At 35.0% G+C, this 19423-nt stretch overlaps 1 protein-coding gene across 1 annotated transcript in view; it reads right to left on the minus strand.

Annotated features, from left to right (window-relative positions):
* LOC109841232 (transcription initiation factor TFIID subunit 5) overlaps positions 1–13576 on the minus strand; it is a 34485-nt gene extending 20909 nt beyond the window's left edge. The window contains exons 1-14 of the mRNA XM_020410140.1: positions 13335–13576; positions 12131–12212; positions 11881–11959; positions 11679–11776; positions 11530–11586; positions 9242–9329; positions 8988–9097; positions 8165–8263; positions 6927–7078; positions 6187–6297; positions 6020–6089; positions 5893–5932; positions 4022–4186; positions 3864–3940 (exon numbers count right to left, since the gene is read on the minus strand). Of these exons, the coding sequence (XP_020265729.1) occupies positions 3864–3940; positions 4022–4186; positions 5893–5932; positions 6020–6089; positions 6187–6297; positions 6927–7078; positions 8165–8263; positions 8988–9097; positions 9242–9329; positions 11530–11586; positions 11679–11776; positions 11881–11959; positions 12131–12212; positions 13335–13462 (1356 nt within the window). The 5' untranslated portion in view covers positions 13463–13576. The remainder of the gene's footprint in view (positions 1–3863; positions 3941–4021; positions 4187–5892; positions 5933–6019; positions 6090–6186; positions 6298–6926; positions 7079–8164; positions 8264–8987; positions 9098–9241; positions 9330–11529; positions 11587–11678; positions 11777–11880; positions 11960–12130; positions 12213–13334) is intronic.

Raw genomic sequence — 19423 nt, forward strand, 5'->3', positions numbered from 1 at the left:
AGAGAGAGAGAAAAATATTTTCCTAATGTGACACCTTAGATTCTCACCTAAGGACGCGGTCTAAAATCACATCATTCCCTTTTTTTTTACGATCCGCTCCGTTGAACTTGATCTATACGTTCTTAAACCTAAACACATCAATTTTGGGGTGAACCCGTTGTGTTTTGACCCTTCGTTGAGCCGTGCAAAAAGTTCTATTCATTCGAAACCGTTAAAATTACGGTGAGTGGATCAAGGGTCAAAACACGACGGGTTCACCCGATAATTGGTGTGTTTGGGTTTAAGAACGTGTAGATCAAGTTCAACGGAGCGGATCGCAAAAAAAAAGGGAATGATGTGATTTTAGACCGCATCCTTAGGTGGGAATCTAAAGTGTCACTTAGCGAAAATGATTTCCCATATATATATATATATATATATATATATATATATATATATATATATATATATAGGAAATGTTTTCCTAAGGTATATATATATATATACCTTAGGTGAGAATCTAAGGTGTCACCTTAGAAAAACATTTCCAATATAATATATATATATATATATATATATATATATATATATATATATATATATTATTATATAATATGAGAAAATAGAGAACCTTGGTACCAAGTTGCTTAAAACAACTTGGTAGTGATGTGACCTAATCTTGCCCCTACATCACACCTCGAAGATAGAGCCTCAACCACCATTCACAAACTCCAATGTAGATGTAGGGACAAGATTAGGCCACATCACTACCAGTGCTTGAACAATTTGGTACCAAGTTTCTCCATTTCTCTCTCTCTCTCTCTCTCTCTCTCTCTCTCTCTCTCTCTCTCTCTCTATATATATATATAATATTATTATATATATATATATATATATATATATATATATATATATTCAGGAAACAAAGACTGCTTGGAAATCACAAGTTCACATTGAAAATTTTATAGTTCTTTTTTCTTGATTTTTCAAGGGAATTAAATAGGGAAATGTGTTCATTATTTAATTTTTAATTTATGCGTTTATAATACATTCGCACAACAGTCGATGGCTTTATAGAAATAATAGTTCACATTTATTCATGTGCATGATATCACATATAATCCTTTACAATTCTTAATAATAATGTGTTTATACATAATAATACATTAATACAATAATTTATGGCTATAAAGAAAAATAACAGTTCACATATATTCATGTGTATGATATCACACATAATTCTTTGCAATTCTCAATAATAATGTGTTTGTTTAGGCTAACTTATTTTAACTTATGACCTTGAGTATTGTTCGCTTTTTTTATGAAGATTTGGTCTTTGGTTTTTCATTGGTTGTGTTTGTTTTGGGTTAGGGAGTGGAGAAGTTGATTACGTCGAAGATGATGATCGATGGATTGAATCGGAGGAGCCACTCATGTCAGTAAAGTTCAAGAATGGTAATATTATTGTAGTTTCTTGTTAGCGGATATGCTCTCAAAAAATCCTCCTCTACTGTTGTATTTTGGTTCCTTTTTTGTTTAGTTGTTTTAAGTCTGAGAAATTTAGAATTGGCTGTTATGACTGGGGTTTGTTGAGTTTAATTTATATATATACTTAGAAAAGTTACTATTGTGAGGTAATATTATCATCTTCATTTATTTATTTTATATAAAACATGATAGTTCCTCGGGATGAAAAATTCTCTCCCTCTGTTTTTAATTATAACTATAATACATTAATACTATGTGTTTTCATGAGGCGAAAGTTAGACCAAAATACTACAATCTCTCTCTACTAGGCTAAATTATCAGTTTACTATGTTATAAAACGAGACGCTTTTTGCTCCTTCGCTTAATATTAAGGAAAAACTTCTTTAGTTCTTAAACCTCTTTAAGAAAAGTGAGCCCTTAATTATATACCAAGTGAGATATTTCTAAAATTGTTAGTTTCAAGTTGTTTGAATTTTGATATTTCTACAATATAATTGGAGAGATTTATAAGAGAGAGAGAGAGAGAGAGTGTGTGTGTGTGTGTAAAGCAATTTATATTATATCGGTATTCCTTGACAATAGTTAATGACTTGCTACATGTGCTCGTTGAAAGGTAAAATCACTATATCAACAATCTAAAAAAAGGATTACAAAGCTACTTAATCATACGTGAAAGCAAGCATACCACGCAAGAAAACGAAAAAAGCGTCATATTATGCGGTCACCCGCATAATCGGGCACTTTTTCATTATGCACCCACATAATTAGATTATACGGGCGTTTTTTTTTTAATAAATTGGTATCTCAATTCAAAACCCGTAATCCATTCACATTTAACCTAAATCCCTAAAAACTGCTTTAGATTGCTTTTGATGTATGGATTGAACTTTTAAGCAATCAACTATTTATTGATTGTTAACTTGTATGTTTATTAGTTTTTTCTTAGTATATTTGATATTTTCATGAATTTTATATATTTGAACATATAATAAGTTATTAAATATATATTAAAAACAAGAACGCATAATTCTGTGTAATCTGCTTAATCAAGGCTTGATCTGAGTAATCATTAAAAGCTCATGGACCGCGTAAATAATAAAACCGTGTTATTTAACATCACACTATATTGTTAAATGACACCCTTACATTTATCATGATGCCTCCCACATAAATCTATTTGACTTAGTTCTTGTTCTTTTTCAGCGAACAGATGGCTAGACAATATTATCGAGGGATGTATTGTGCGGTTATAACTGAAGTAAGAAAATATGGCTCATTACTGAAGTGATATAGACCTTTTCCCTATTTTGTTTCTCACATACTTTGTTTTTTCAGAAGTTTTTTAATATACTTCGCCGATGTATCAAATAAGTAACTAATTTAAGGTCATTTGTGCTTATTTACTACTCATATACGAATGACTTACATGTTATATTGTCTGACTTTTTATGTGGTTTGAAGTAGTGGATCCAGTTTACTGAGATATTGATGCATCTGAGCTTATTGTCTACTGTTCTGCACATGCAATCTGAATTTTATTTTGAGATCACTATCCCTCTTTGAAGGAGATCAAGCCATGTTTAAGGCATTGTGAGTTCATGACCTGTATCTTCAAGATATCAAAGTTAAAAATCTGTGAAATTTACGTATTGAAGTGCAATTTATCTCAAATTCCATTTATATTATATTGTGTTTAATTTTCTAAATATTTTCCATTCCTAACATTTTTAAACTCTAGGACTTAAAGACAATAATTTTCACATTCAGAGTACAACGAGGAGGTCAAGAGAAACAAAGAAGTATTCTCAGTTCTCTTATTTGTAAGGACTTACCATGGTGATATATATATGTTGTTTTTTCTTTGTTTTATTCGTTGTTTTAGAACAAAGAATTGTATTTCTGGGGACTTGACAATGTATAAGTGTACTGTGAATGTAATGAGAATTAGTAATTTGACAATGCAAGTTGGATTCGTTTTGTAAGATACCTTTTTTGTTGAATAATGGGGGTAGGTACATTAACAGTGGGGTGTAGGGGAGTGAACTACACTAATAGAGAGGAAGGTCGACCTGTGCTTTGCATGGGCAAAAGACTAGTTCATCTACAATTAAAGAAATCTAAATGATTCCCTCTCCATTTTTTTGTCAAAGTTACCCATTAACATCGTTGCTAGCCAGTAAGTTTTACAACAACACATCTATCGTTGTATAATTGCTCAAACCATATAAAACGTAAGAACAAAGAATGCTTTACCAAAACATCTATCAACTATTACTTGCAAAAATTCGTGGTCAATTATGTTTGATACCAGAACTGATAGAAAGTATTGCAATTTTCATCCTTTACTTCCTCCACAAGTTAATTCCAAAGAGTAAAGTCCCCAGTTATATACTTACTTGGACATCCCACACTGGATAATTGTGACCTTTGTAGCTGACTAGATTTGCATTCAGCTTGGTGCTCCATAATCGAACTGCAGCAAAAATATAACAGCATATAACTTATACAAGCTTAGGGATTAAGTCAATACGAAAGGAGAGGAAATCAAGCTTACTTGTTGAGTCAGAGGATGATGACAAAAGAAAATCTCCAAAAGGACTAAACGTAGCGGAGTAAATAGGTCCAGCATGGCCTCGGAACAATGTGTAAGATCCTCTCCCCTCATCTGATCCAAGCACATGTTCACTTGGAGCAGATTCATTTTCTCCCTGCAAATTAGCTGAAATTTTTCTGTTCAATATTACACAAAACTATTAAGTCAAAATAGCCCAGCGAAAACTAGAAAGGTGGATACTGCATATAAATTCAGAAATAAAATCGAAAGTGCAAACTAGGATGAAGTTGTACATGGACGACAAACAACATTACAAGAAACAAGAACACACAAAAGGAGCAAAAGAACATTATTGGGCTTAAGTTGATCTGAATGATAGAACAAACAAGGTAAATGTATCAAAGTAGTTAAGCTAGTGGGCTGTACACCATCGATGTATATCAGGAAAACTTGAGGAAAACTTGACATTTAACATCCTCTCATGTGAACCTTCAGGCTACATGGAAAGGCCTCCACAAAAAAAGATGATCCAGTGGGAAAGGCAGAATAACTGGGGTAATAAGCATACTAAAGTTGCAATGGGAGTTTCAAACTAGGATCTTTTGAAATATTGTACTTCAGGACATTATCAGTAACCACTTCACCAAAAGCTTATGTTATTGAGTTGGGCCAAAATCATATATCAGGCAATTCTAACAAATAGCAGAAGAGCAGCATCACAACAACAAAAGATCAGGTACGTTTTTCCTCATTTCTAGTTCGAATGGATGGATATATGCATGTTAGACACTTAGACCTAATGGGAGACATAACCTAGTCCTTTTGTAATTGTCTCAGAGTTTCAGAATGCGTCGTCGATTAAATGAAACTCATCACCTACTACAAGTATCCCACGCTTCGAACAAAACCTAAGCAGTGTTTTCAATGCGCGAGGCGCAATGCGAGGCGCAAAGCATCTTTACGCGCACATGCGCAAGGCGTAACGCGATGCGCGCACCCGAGTGATGCGAGGCGCACACCACACATAATATTTCAATATATGTAATCAAGCGCGAAAGAACATATTTTTAGAATTTACATAAAAAATATCATGATAAATAATATCTTGCTACAAAATCACAATATATTGCCTTAATTTCTAATGCTAACACCCAACATAGTAGTAAATTTCATAAATTTTCAAATCAAATGTTAAATCAAGACTTATATCCAAACTAAGGATTAGTAATGGTCCTCAATTGAAGGTTATTAAAAAAGCCCAATGGATTTATTTTGTTTTTTGGGATATGGAATATCAAGTATAAAGACTCGATTGAAATGTTAACAAAAAAAACTATATGAGGAAATGCACTACATGCATCCTACACAAAGTACGGATGTACGCAAGGCGCAAAAGGCGCTGCTGCATCAGATGTGGGGCGCATCGCCACCGCCCCGCATCGTAAGGCGCATGAGGCGCAATGAGGCGCGCGCATTTGAAAACACTGAACCTAAGAGGGAAAAAAAGTGACTGATACAATATTCAACTGAGCTGCTAGACATGTTAGGTTCAGGACAGCCTTCAGAGTTTCACGTTCAAACTTCCCTTGGCCTAACAAGACAAATATCATACTCCCTCATAGATTAAACAAAGGTCATCCCAGTGTTCCACGCTTAAGACAAAACCTAAGGGGGAAAAGGGACCAATACAATATTCAACTGAGCTACTAGACGTGCCAGATTAAGGACAACCTTTAGACTTTCATGTTCGAACCTCCCTTGTTCTGCCATGGTAGAAAATTAAAAAATATCATTGTCCCTCCTCCGTGTAATATAAAAATGCTAGCAAATAGCTTCCAACAGTAGATCTAGTAAGTACTAGTAATACTAACATGTTTTAGTTGTCTGGCCAATCTTGGACATATCCCAGACCTGCAAAAGAATAGTATAATAACTAACAAACCAAACGAAATAGTTAAAGCTAGTACCAAGTTCCAATATCTAACAAGAAAAACTTACCTTTAGGGATGAGTCAGAAAATCCACCAGCAACCAGTGACCCATCATGAGATATAGACGAACAATTTAATCTGGTTAACACTCAGAGAAGTCAAATAAGTAGTCAAAAGTAGTAAAGAAGAAGAATCACAGGTCTAGACTTAATATCTAAAAATTGGACATTATTACCCGTTATGTGTGTTAATGAAGGTATAGAAGCTGACAGATGGCAATGCCAAGCTACTCAATTGTACGCGATTCCTCAGGTCCTCAAGAATAGATTGCTCTACTTCACTGGATCTGAAATTATAAATTCACGATATACATTCATATTCATATCAGATGAATCAATAAACAAGCTATATGACTTTACAGCTCATCAAACAACTGGCAATAATGTCCCGTAGCAAAATCACAAGCAAACGCAACAAGTATAAAAGATTTTCTGCATTAGACAAGAGTCCATTATGAAGTTCAAATCAACAATGAAAATTCAAGTGATGCGAGTACATCTTAAACTTGAATAAACATTGCACGCATTATTATGAATCTAGGATAATAACAACTACAGTTGGTTAATTGTACAAATCTTTTCCACACCGAAGTCTATTATAAGAATTTGACAATATGAAAGAACTCAGAAAAAACAGAAGAATGGTTGCAGAAAACAGAAAAAAAAAAATTGTTGTTTAATCTAGTATGTACACTGTGAGTACAGAAACAAAAGCCTTTATCCTGAATTTCTCGAGTTGGCAACAAGTACAACAGAGATACGCTGACTATTTGACTGTGAAGTCTAACTAAATATTTCAGGCAACCAATCAATGCGAGAAGCAGTTCTCAGATTACAACTGTATTAAGATGTGTGTGCTTATATATAAGAAAGTATAAAGAACAGAAAAAATAAAGAAGAAATATATAGTTAATACATTACGGGCAAAGTAAGTTCTGGTTTCACTCGTGGTGCCGTCGATATTGTAGTTGTCTCTGAGCGGACATTTTTACCCATAGCGCCAACAAGCTTGTCCTTCTTCAACTTTTTTGGAGGAGCACTTTGTTTCCCTCCATCTGCAGATCTCTTCTGAGAATAGTAAGTTTAAAATTCAGTTAGGAAAGTTCTAGTAGAGAAATACTATGATACAACAGCAATAAAAAACTAATCAAGCACATGTCTAGCACAGCTATTCTGTCACATGTAATCACAAAAATAAAAATACCAATAATACAGTCAGTGTTTCTTGTCTTTCAGTGACACAGAATGACACGAAATATAGCATATCTCAACCATTCTTTTCCTTTTACAGAGTGAGTTCTTAAAACGGCTAATGATCTTAGCTTTGCATGAAGATGATTAGCATATACAGGATAAAGATCAAAACCTCAGTATTAGTTGATCCCACTATAATATGCTAAACTCACATTACTATCTTATACCTTAATAAATTGCCGGGTAACTTTGATATCTTCTACCAACAGCGCCTTTGCCCAGGTATTTCAGGTCGGCTACAATCCCTTTTCTCTGTTAAAATCATCTCCTCCATCAAATTGATAGCTTTTACACCCTTCTTTGGTCCCAAAATCCATTCTCATTGAGGTCTGCTCCCGATCCTTTTACTACAACTACCATCCAAGATTCCAAACAATTAAGTAATGCATTCATGTTGCACAAAACTGTCTCAAAAGAAAAGATTATCACTAACTTTCTGTAGTTGAGGCTGGTCTAACTTCTCAACGATGCACTCATTTGATCATATGTTTACTATGTTTTCCCTCATCCATCCCAACATGTTCAATTTAACTTGCCTCGTAGATGTTTTTCATCATCCTCCGAATGGTATGGCCCATAAAACATCACCTAAGTGCATTGTAAAATTTTCCTTTCAACGTCATTGGCGGCCCATTGTCCCTGACAGTATATGCTAGATGCACTCCATTTCTGTCATCATCCTTTTAATCTATGAAAACATCCTCCTTGATTTCACCAATAGAAGAAATTATCTTGTTGCTAGTGAAATAGTACACCATTGTATGACAATATTGCATGCCAAGGGCCCAGTTAACCAAGCAGAACCCAGCATATAAAATCTAATTCATGTATTTGTGAATTTATAAGTGCCTGTGAACATTAGTATAATTACAAGGCAACAACTTTACCTAATCAACTCACCTTGTTATCTTCTGGATCTACATCTTTGTTTTCCCCCTCAGCCTTTTCAGAATCTGAGAATGCTCTCTCCAGACGTTCTTCAACAGAATCTTCAAGCAACTACAATAAAGAGGATACACTGTAAATAAAAAAGCGGGAATACAGCAAAGAAAGTAAAACTAGTGCAGAAAATACATTATTGCAATACTTGACAAGGGAAAAAATTGAAAACCAAATACATTTTCAGTAAGGGAAGCACATTTTCCACCAAAAACAAATACTATTTGTCAGTCTGCTTCTTGTATATACCAGTTTATTCAAATGATTAGCCTGATCAAATAATCAAAGATGGCCAATGTGGTAGATGCATTATACAGCACAAGGAAAATGACATCACTTCTCTTTTGTTGCAACTAATGCCTACAACTCTGCCCTAGAGATCACCTCATATAAAAACTATCAACTAGAGTTATATTTCTACCATCATACATTATTCAGGGCCACTTCAAATAGGCAATGAAATAGAGCTGATACTTTACATCCTAATACCGAAGCCATTGGCAACTTTCTAATTGCCATACTAATATGTTCATCAAATTCAAGATGCTCATCAACTTGAAAATACAGAAAACATGTATAAAACTTTTCGACTAAAAACTCGGGTTGGCTCTAACATTTCAAATACCTGTCATGCAGAGAAAAGAAAAGAAAATTACTGCTAACAGATAATGTAAACCAAAACAGCTGATGAATTCTAGACCAGAAGATAGTGCTAACTTATGTTTCATGCCTTGTACAGAACAGGAAAAGATGGGTTAATACTTAGTATAACAGTTGAACTTACCCCCCACCGTACTTCCTTCTGGTTTATTTGCTTAGCTATATCCTGGCTACTTCCAACTAAAGCTACAACATCTGCATCATCAGTTATGGATATAGGCTGCCCAGAGGAAACTGCACAATCAGAAACCCATGCTGGAATGAGAGACTGCAAGTAGTTAAGGAGTTCACACAGTGAAAAAAACTAAAGGCTTCTGTTGAATAGCAATATAATCATAATTCACATTTTGTTGCCAATCAACAACGGAATAATCATACCTTCAAAATTGATATGCTCATTGATTATTCCAAGCATCGTAAGCGCCTGAGTCTTTTGAAGATATTGCAGAAGAAGATTGTACGAGTACTGAGTTCAAAGAAATAGTTGGTTAGATTTTGCTAGCTGATGTTGCTCAAAGGACAGTTCTAATGCTGCAGCATAATATATGCATTTACATTTAAATGTTGCTTTTTGATAATGGACAGTCTTTGTGGAAAAAAGAAACAATAACACCATAGTGATCACTTTAATCAGGTGCAAGGAATTCAGGTCTCTAATACTGAAAATGTCACACTATCTATCAATTCAAGGAACTAAATACATAGCTACAAGCAATAGAAGTCAAATCAGGAGAAAAAATGGAGGTGGTATACATACTGCAAATGTCCTTAAAAATAAACAGAATTGTTATTCATCTCATCTATATATAAAAGACTTCAAGATAAAGCTGGGCAACACTCAACCCCCAAACTTATACTCAACTACATCATTGAAATAGTTGGTTACATTTTGCTAGCTGATGTTGCTCAAAGGAAAGTTCTAATGCTGCAGCATAATATATGCATTTACATTTAAATGTAGTCTTTGTGGAAAAAAGAAACAATAACACCATAGTGATCACTTTAATCAGGTGCAAGGAATTCAGGTCTCTAATACTGAAAATGTCACAGTATCTATCAATTCAAGGAACTAAATACATAGCCAGCAATAGAAGTCAAATCAGGAGAAAAAATGGAGGTGGTATACATACTGCAAATGTCCTTAAAAATAAACAGAATTGTTATTCATCTCATCCATATATAAAAGACTTCAAGATAAAGCTGGGCAACACTCAACCCCCAAACTTATACTCAACTACATCATTGATTTGGCTGAACTTTGCTTTTTAACAACGGAAGTGTTAATTGAAAGTCAGGAATGGTCCAAATAGAATGAGGGAAACTAATATGACCACCATATTTTGTTAATGCTGAGGACGTTTGGATTATGAACAAATACAACTTGTAACTTCTACTACAATAAATAAAAAAACTTTAAGTACCGTGTGTAAGAAAATAAAGAAGTATTTATGGATCCTAAGAAACAGTAAAAAAAGTAAAAGAAAACTTGTTTCTGATTGGTCTATATCTAAACCTCTATATATGTATGGGTATCATATAAGAAGTGATCTCCATTTTCTTTTTTCTTTTTTTTCTTTCTTTGTGCAAAGGGCATTTGTCATCGACAATGCTAAGTTAATCCTATAGCAACACAAACAATTAAATTAAAAAATCTTTATACAGTCATTCCTAAATTCTCCTTCTCTTCCATGCTACATTCTAATTTAATTGTGTGAGATTTCAATCTACTCCATGACTTGTGCTTCAAAACCCTAAGTCTTTCTTCAAAGTAAACTATTATACTCAAACATTCGCATTCAATTTCTTTTCACAACTTTCAGCCACTATTAAGCTAAAAGTAAGATCAAAGTTATCCATTTGCTTGAGTTCAAAACCTAAATTTGCATGTTATCATCAGTGAAGAAATAAAGATACACGTGTCCACATCACAAAGTACTCAAATAAGATACACTTGTCCAAATCACAAAGTACTCAAAGGGTCAACAGAAGAGAGAAGAGAGCGAAAGGGGGGTCTTAGTAAATCTAACCAAAGTGTGCTTGAAAGGCCTATTTATGCATATTGCGCTCTCAGCTTTTGGAATTTTGTAGTGGTACAAAACCAATTTGTGATATTTTTAAGCATAATGATTTATTTTTTTAAGCAAATCGTTGAGAATACTTTCTTGACGGTCCGTGTGTACTTTTGTTGACTGTTTTTCACTGTACTCTTTACTATTTCTTGCAAAATAGGAAATAATTTATGAATTTTATATGCAAGGAGTTTCGGAGAATTTACTTTAAAGAATCAGCTTTGTAGAGAAACAAAAGATCTAATTTTATGATATAATTGACTACAATTCTGATCTATTAGTAGAAATTTGGTTAACAAATTGCAAGTTTCTGATCGACCTGAGTGACGGTTCTTCTTTATTCCTTTAATGATTTTTTATGTACAGAAGGAGCCATGCAAGTAGGTGTATGAGTGTCTATAACACATGGGATGTCAATACACACACAAAGAAAGTTTAATACAGGAGGTCCCAGGTGACGTACATGCTATGCAAGTAGGAAAATAATTTTTCTTCCTAGTATGATGTAATTGCAATGAAATACCATCACTAAGCACTGAAGTATATTGTTTAGCAAGATATAGATTCAAAACAAGTTAAAAATTGGAAAAAGCATACCTCACATAACTTTATGTTAACTTTGCTCTGCCTCAAAGTACGAGCTAATTCCATTTCCTGTAGATCATAATTTAATTAGTTTTGTTTAATGTATCTGCTTTTATCAACAACTAGACCACAATGTACCAAAAGGCGTATTCAATTATCACCTCCAGATGTGAGGGAGAAAGGATGCCTTCCAATTTCTGGAGATCTCTCAGATGCATTAGTTCATGGTCTTCGCGGAATGTGTTGAAAAAAGTCCGAGCTGTATGAGCATATAACATAAATGCATATGATCAAGTTAACATTGTTCAAAGTCAACCAATAGATTCAGAATCAAATCAAGCCAGAATAAATGCAGAAGTTTACCTTCCTGCATGTGCCCTTCTGCCACAAGATCCATGAAACAGTGTATAAAAACTGGATAAAGCACACGAAGCAGTTCATGCTGTGCAAAATGAAAGATAGTAGCAAGTTTAATATCAAAGTCATATCCATCAGGTAGTATAAATAAAATAACCCAAGAAGCGAGAAGAGAGGTAATCATTATCAGAATTAAATTGTACACTACGACAATATATCATAACTACAATGAGCCAAAGAAACAGAAAATAGCTACCTTATACAAATCCAACGAACCATATGCCCATGACCTTAGCTTGTTGTAACCATCATGATATCTGGCAGCACCATTCTTTGATCTGAAAGCAATTAACTTGTCAATATGTAAAGAGAACAAAAACATAAAAAGGTTCAATCTTGCTGAATGTACTCCGTAAAAAATGTATATGGTCATTCAAAATTCACACTGCAATACGAAAAGGTAAAATTGCGGAAAGAGATACTTGGGAAAATATAATAAAGAACATGTAGTGACCAAACTTGTCACCATCTCCACTTGAAGAAGAAGAAAAACAGTTCTCTTAAGAAGTAGAGTCTCAATTCATTTTCACTTAAGAAACATAATTTTTTAACTAGAATAGCATCATGTGCATTCCAATATAGGACATAAATTGAATATTTGGCAATGTACACTTTGCTAATTGTGATAGTGTTATCTACCGATTGCCCTACAAGAAAGATCAAACTTTTAGGTTCTTTTGTACAATGATTTGCATTCCTAACAGGGATGGAAGAAATACTAGCGAAATTAGAGCAAAAAGGAAAGATTTTATGCATGCTTCAAGATATTGAGAATAGAAAAGGATCAGACTGTCTAGTAGATCAGTTTCTTGCTCATGGTAGTTTTTTTACAACTCAATTGATTAAAATTGTTTGTTAGAAGGGCAAATGAACAGAGAAAATTAATATGTGACTAAGAACAATAATGCAAATACATCAAAATTTCCCCTTTTCCCGCAATTCCTAATTACCAAGATAGAGAAATTAGGACAGAAGAACCAAATAAGACATTTCAATGCACTTCCACCAAAACAACAATTTATCCACTGGAATCATTCTAAGACGCGATGAGGTAAGATATTAGGGCCATTTTAGGGCAACTGGTCAATATAAGTATTAAATTTGTTAAATGTAGGCCAGTTTTTTTTTTTTTTTTTTTTGCTAGTCAACTGATTAAAATTGTTTGTTACTAGAACAACTGAACTGACGAAAATAAAATGTGAATAAGATTAACAAACTAACAATGCACAACATCAAAATTTCCACTTTTACTATTATTTTCACTTATCAAAAGAAATTTTAGGGCAGAAGAACCAAACAAGATATTTCAATGCAAATCCATAAAAACAACAACTTTTCGCCTAATCTTATTCGATTTCACGAAAGTAGAAAGAAATTAGGGCAAATCTAGGGCAACTGACCTCGATGGATCCGCCAATGAAGAAGAAGAGATCCGGTTCTGTTCTTCCTGAAGAGCGAGCTCGGTCTGTTTGAAACCCTTCTTCTTCAGGTAAGCGAGAACCGTCTTCTCGATGTCCTCGTCTTCCATCGCCGGAACCCTAACTTCAACGGCCGCGGGGAGATCGACGAGCTCAAGAGCTCTCTCTTCCTTTTCTAGGGTTTTTCCCAACTAAAGCAATCTGGGAGGTTTGATTAGTTAATTAATTAATTAAAGAGACTGCAAATAAGAGAGAGGAAGGGGTTTATTTATAGACAATTTTGTTAAATGAGTTAGTAGACACACTAAGCTAATTCCCAAGCGCACGTGACGCGCAACCATGGCGTTAATCTTACGCTCAATTTTTCAATAGGTTTTTTTATATTATTAGGGGGTGTTTTGTTCAGAAAACTTTATAGAAAAGTAATGGCAATGGTAGTTTTGTAAATACAATTTTTCTATAGATTTCTAAGTTGTGTTTGGTTTAAAAAAATTTATAGAAAGTTTTCTATAAAGTAAAGAAAAATACAACATTTTATAAAAATCAATTTTCACTCAAAATGCGATGAAATCACCTAGAAAACTGACAACCCTATTATTAAACTAATAAAACCATGCACACACCCAATTTCCGCCCCAGTTCACATTTCTCGTGGCCGCAAAATCACAGAAATTTTCTAGGGTTTACGCTCTCATTCCCGCCCCCAAACCCCATATCCCTCCTCTATTTTTAGCGCATTTTCCTCACATCCAGCTCTCGTCCTCACCTATTGACGCCATTCGCCAGCGAGCTCAAAGTTTGTTGGTGTTCTTGCGGTGTGGGTTGGTTTAGCAGTTGGTTTGGGATTTTAGTCCAAATTGGTGTTTCCGCGGTTGATCTTCCAAGCTATTGAGGTATAAAAATAAACCCCTAAACCTTGTTGATTTTCCAAGCTATTGCAGTTGATTTTTCCACTATCTTTTTATGTTTTGATTTTCTGAGCTATTGTGGTTGATTTCCCGATCTTGATTAGTGGTTGATTTTACTACTATTGTGGTTTGATTAGCGGTTGATTTCATCAATCAAATGACCAGTTAATACAATGAAGAAAATTATGGCTTGATGTTAACCCAATGGTGACAAAATGAGTCTATTAATTGTTGGATGAGAAAATTATGGCTTGATATTTTTCATTGTTTGATAACTCCACCATATATCTATCCATACTTATAGTATGTAGCCTTTGTTGGATTCTTGTATTTGTTGAAAAAAATTGTTTTCAATCTTAACAAAAAGTTAAGTTTATACTAGCCTAACACCTAGAAGCTAATTCTTTCTATTTTTATTACAACGATTCTATAATTAAGTGGTTTAAATCGATCATATGCACACATCGCCATCGTGAATTCACTCCTATGCATGTCTATGTTGTACAAAATCATTTATTAATACTGCTTACATATATCAAAAAGAGCCATTTTCATTTAGCGTCATTCTTCATTGTTGCATAATGTTTGGTGGAAAATTTGTAATAAGAAAATGAAAGAATTGAATTTGATTTATTCTTTCTAACTGCTTAGAAAAAGAATGTTTACAACTCTCTCAACCTCAATTACAATTTGAATTTCTGATTATAAAAGAGAAGAGGATCGGCGGAGATCCTCCCCTTTGTTTAAGTCTAGGTTCTTCGCGGTGGCGATGAGATGCCTCCCTCGAATGTTCGCGTTGAGTTTGCTTCTCGTTGAACGTCTTGAACTCGTGGAACACGGTTGAATCCTCTTGATTGATGTCAAGGATAACTTGCATGGCAAGTTTGAAACTCCGAATGAGTTGATAACTCAGAGCGAGTTTAAACTCTTAAAAAAGAGTTGATTTGAACCGAAAATCGGTTAATAGACAAGGATAAAAGCTCCATGTTGTTGAACATCGCTGCAGAATGAACGCTGATCTTCCCCTTTGCGATTTTATGCCAGAAGCCGCTCAATGGTCTCTAATCTTGATCTGCCCCAAAAAAGATCATCTCGAACTCTTCTGAGTTTTGAAGTGTTTATAAGGGATTAAGGAGTTCAACCGCCCCCTTAATTCGATCCTAAGTGGGGTTGTAATCCCCTCAAATCGTGAGAAACGGTTTTGGAACCGTTCAGCTCGTGTTTGAATGAGTCAAATGCCAAAAATGGTATTCTGGGCCCGAACTCTACGTTTTAGAACTGAAACACAGAGTTGGGCATGTTTTGGCGGCGGAGAACGCACAGGTCGCTCTGCATTTTGAGTTGAGACGCAGGAATGAACTCTGCGTTTGGATTTAGAACGCGGAGTTGGGTTCTGCGTTTTGGGCTGAAAATGCAGTAATGAAGTCTGTGTTTTGATGTTGCAACGCAGTGAGGACCTCTACGTTTTGATGTTGCAATGCAGGGAGGACCTCTGCATTTTGATGTTGAAATACAGGTCTGACCTCTGCGTTTTGATGTGAAGAGACCATCAATTTGTGGTATCTTTTGCTAGAGCGTTGCAAAGATCACAATCTTATAATCTTCTTCTTGGCTCCTTAAAAATATGAGAGTCGTCAGATTGTAACTCCCGATATTGATTGTGAAGGCGGTTGATTAGAGCTTTCATCAGTTGTTGCGAAGGTCGTCAGATTGTAACATTCATCGATCTACATGAAAGTCTTCAAATTATAGCCTTCTGAAAACCGTTAAATTGTAATTTCCATTATCGATATTTGATGGGAGATCAGCTATCTGCAGTGATTTCTAGACAACCTACACATAAACGTTTTAAACTTTGTTTTCTTTGTAATTAATGTAGATGGATGGTGTAGATGAAGAACAAATAAAGAGGGTGTATGCTAATACGACTATATCTTTTGTGGTTACAATAATAGCTTGTTTATAGAGAATGCGTGCTAGGCGTAAATCAATTTGCAATGCTCCAAGAAAGGATAAGACGAGGATTTTTTTTATAGAAATGCCTACTTTAAGCGTGTCTTTTAAGGATATAGTGATAGTTGTAGATCTTATATTAGAATGATGCTTACAGCTTTTTTCAAACTTGCGGATATAATGTGAAATAATGGTGTTTTAAAGGACACAAGACACCTTCAAGTTGAAGAACAACTCGCTATGTTTCTTTGCATAGTGGGTTACAAAACCAAAAATAGAGTAATAAGAACCGAATTCAAAAGATCGTGTGAAACTGTTAGTATGTACTTTAATAAAATCCTATAGGCTATGAATGGTCTTCGTGATCGATACATGAAGCAAGCACCTAATGAGATTCCATCAGAGATTGTCAATAGTCCAAACTATTTCCGTTACTTCAAGGTAGGAGAGAAATAAATTATTTGAGTTAGTGATTTGCATAATTTAATAATATGGGAAAGTAATATTTTGAATTATTGTCGAGTTTTGATAGGATTGCATTAATACATAGAACACACATTGACGCAATGTTACCTCTAACCTAGTTGCACGCTTTAGAGGGCGTAAAGGTGTAACACAAAATGTTTTAGTTGCATGCACTCTAAATAAACTTTTCACATATGTCCTAGCTGGGTAGGAAGGTGCGGCAAAGGATTATAGAATTTTACAAGACACGTTGTCTAGACCACAACCTTACAGATTAAGAGTATATGATAGTATTCTTCCACCTCATTTAATAAATAGTCAACTAAATAATATCATCAAATTGATCACGAATTTTCTTTTTATAATGTAGGCAAATATTATCTTTGTGACGCTAGATACACTGCCATGTCCGGCTTCATCTCTCCATACCATAGTATACGTTATCATTGAAAGGAACAATTTTGTAGGATACCCAGAAATAGTAGGGAGTTATTCAATTTAGGACACTCTTCTTTATAGTTTAAAATTGAATCAACCTTTGGTACATTGAAGAATCGGTTCAAAATTATTTCAGCGAAGCCTAATTATCCATTCCCACACAAGTGGACATCGTCTTAGTATGTACTATATTTGCATAATTTTATTGCAATTGAATATCCACAATATGATATTTTGAATGAGAATGTAGTAATTGGTGAGGAGAATGAGGAGGTGACAAATGAAGATGATACAAGCGTAGTTGACTTCACTCAATCTAGGACACAAAGAGAGGATCATGATGCAAGAAATGAAATGGAAGGATCTTAGAGACCAAATTGCGCAGGTAATGTGGGTTGATTATTGTGCAAAATATAAAGATGGTGACACCACATAAATTGGCTTGTAGTTTTATTATTTTTGCATATTTCATTATATATTTTAGTATTTCATAATTGTGCTTGAATGGACAATGTAATTTTTCATCTCGTACTTGCAACTATATAATTCTGAATTGACTATCTTAGATTGTTGTACATGTTTAGTTATGTATTTCACTATTTCATAATTGTGCTTGTACAGATAATGTAATCTTTCATCCCTTGCAACTATGCAATTTTGAATTTATGGTTGTTTTTTTAATTGCACATAGGTACGTCTCATAAAGAGGGAGGAAAACAAAATCTGCCCTCTTCACCACATGCCCCGTCAAACGATTCAGGCGGTATTAATGTGAATTTTATGTAATATCCACATAAACGTTCAATCTGCCACATACAATGTCAACTTCTTTCCCACAATTCCCACCATTTTAATAGAACTATAGTAGAATGGGCCAACAACATGTGCCATACACTAACATGTTGAATAGTACCCAAGTCTGGCACACTAACATGTTGAATAGTACCCAAGGCTTGTATGTTCCCTCTTTGAGTTATCAAAGCAGCGATCCACAACAAATGCCACCAATCGCTAGTGAATCTGGTGGACCTCAAAACAATATCATTGATGTGGGTTAGGAGGTATCACCCTTCAAAAATAAAAGATAAAAAATAGGCTCACAAGAGGAAAGTGCCTGCAACACGATGATCTGCTAGCCTCGATTCAAAAGGGGTTTCCAAGATGTGGTTGCTCCCCGAGCATGACGTGGAGCTTATACTGTGTTTTGCAGAGCTCACGGATTTTAGAATGAAGGTTGATAAAAACTTTAAAGCTGAAGCTTATAAAATAGCAGGTATGAAGTGTTGGACCCTAGAGGGGGGTGATTAGGGTCAAGAGGCTATAATTATGCAATAAAAATAAGACAAGCAAAACATAATATGCAAATGCAATCAAAATAGAGGAGATAGGGTTAGGAATCGTTATCCTGTGACGCACGATGTGTTAACAAGGTTCGGTCCGCTGACCTACGTCCCCGCTCCCCACTCTCGAGGAGAAATCCACTACACAACCCAGTTTGGAAGCCGGAACTTCGTCTACACAGCGATCGCCTCACGATCTCACACTACACAATTGATCTCACTAGATCACACTCCCACACAATTGATCTACACAAGATCAAGCTCTCAAAATAGTAGAAATGGTGTAAGAACCCTCTCTTTACAATGTCCCTTTGGCAAAGAGAAGATAACCCTGAAGCTGGGATGTGAGACACAAACAGAAAAACTCAGATGGAAACAGGTTTGAAAATTTTGCTCTGTAAAAACGTTCTCTGAAAATATCTGAAAGAGATGGGACACTGAGGAAGAAGAAGAGGATGGGTTTTTTATAAAAAATCACAGCTATTTAAACCCATAACCAATCCCCCAAAACCTGGAAACAGAACAGCGCTGAGATCGTGTGAAATCGGCGCTGAGATCCTGTACCATATTACCGTTTAAAACATACGGCGGTCGACCGTGACTTTTTCGCGGTCGACTGTGAGGCACCTCAGAAACTGACCAAAAGTCCAGAGACTTTCGCGGTCGACCATGGGAAATTTTTTGCTCACGGTCGACCGCGGCGGTCGACCGTAAAAGTTTTTACTGCCCACTGACGAGTGAGCTCAGGCGCGGTCGACCGTGGCGATCGACCGCAATCTGATACACTCAAAAATCTGATTTTGACTCACTTAAAATATTTGTAAAATATTCATTTGACCTCTAAAAATTGTGAAACTTTGTAAAATAGTTTTAATACTAAAAACAAATTGTTTGGGAAAAATAGTATTTTGTGAAATACGTTCAAAACTATAAGTATGAAAATGTGTGTGTTGATATCCCAATAGCT

The sequence above is a fragment of the Asparagus officinalis genome, chromosome 5 (assembly GCF_001876935.1).
Source record: "Asparagus officinalis chromosome 5, Aspof.V1, whole genome shotgun sequence".
NCBI lineage: Eukaryota > Viridiplantae > Streptophyta > Magnoliopsida > Asparagales > Asparagaceae > Asparagus > Asparagus officinalis.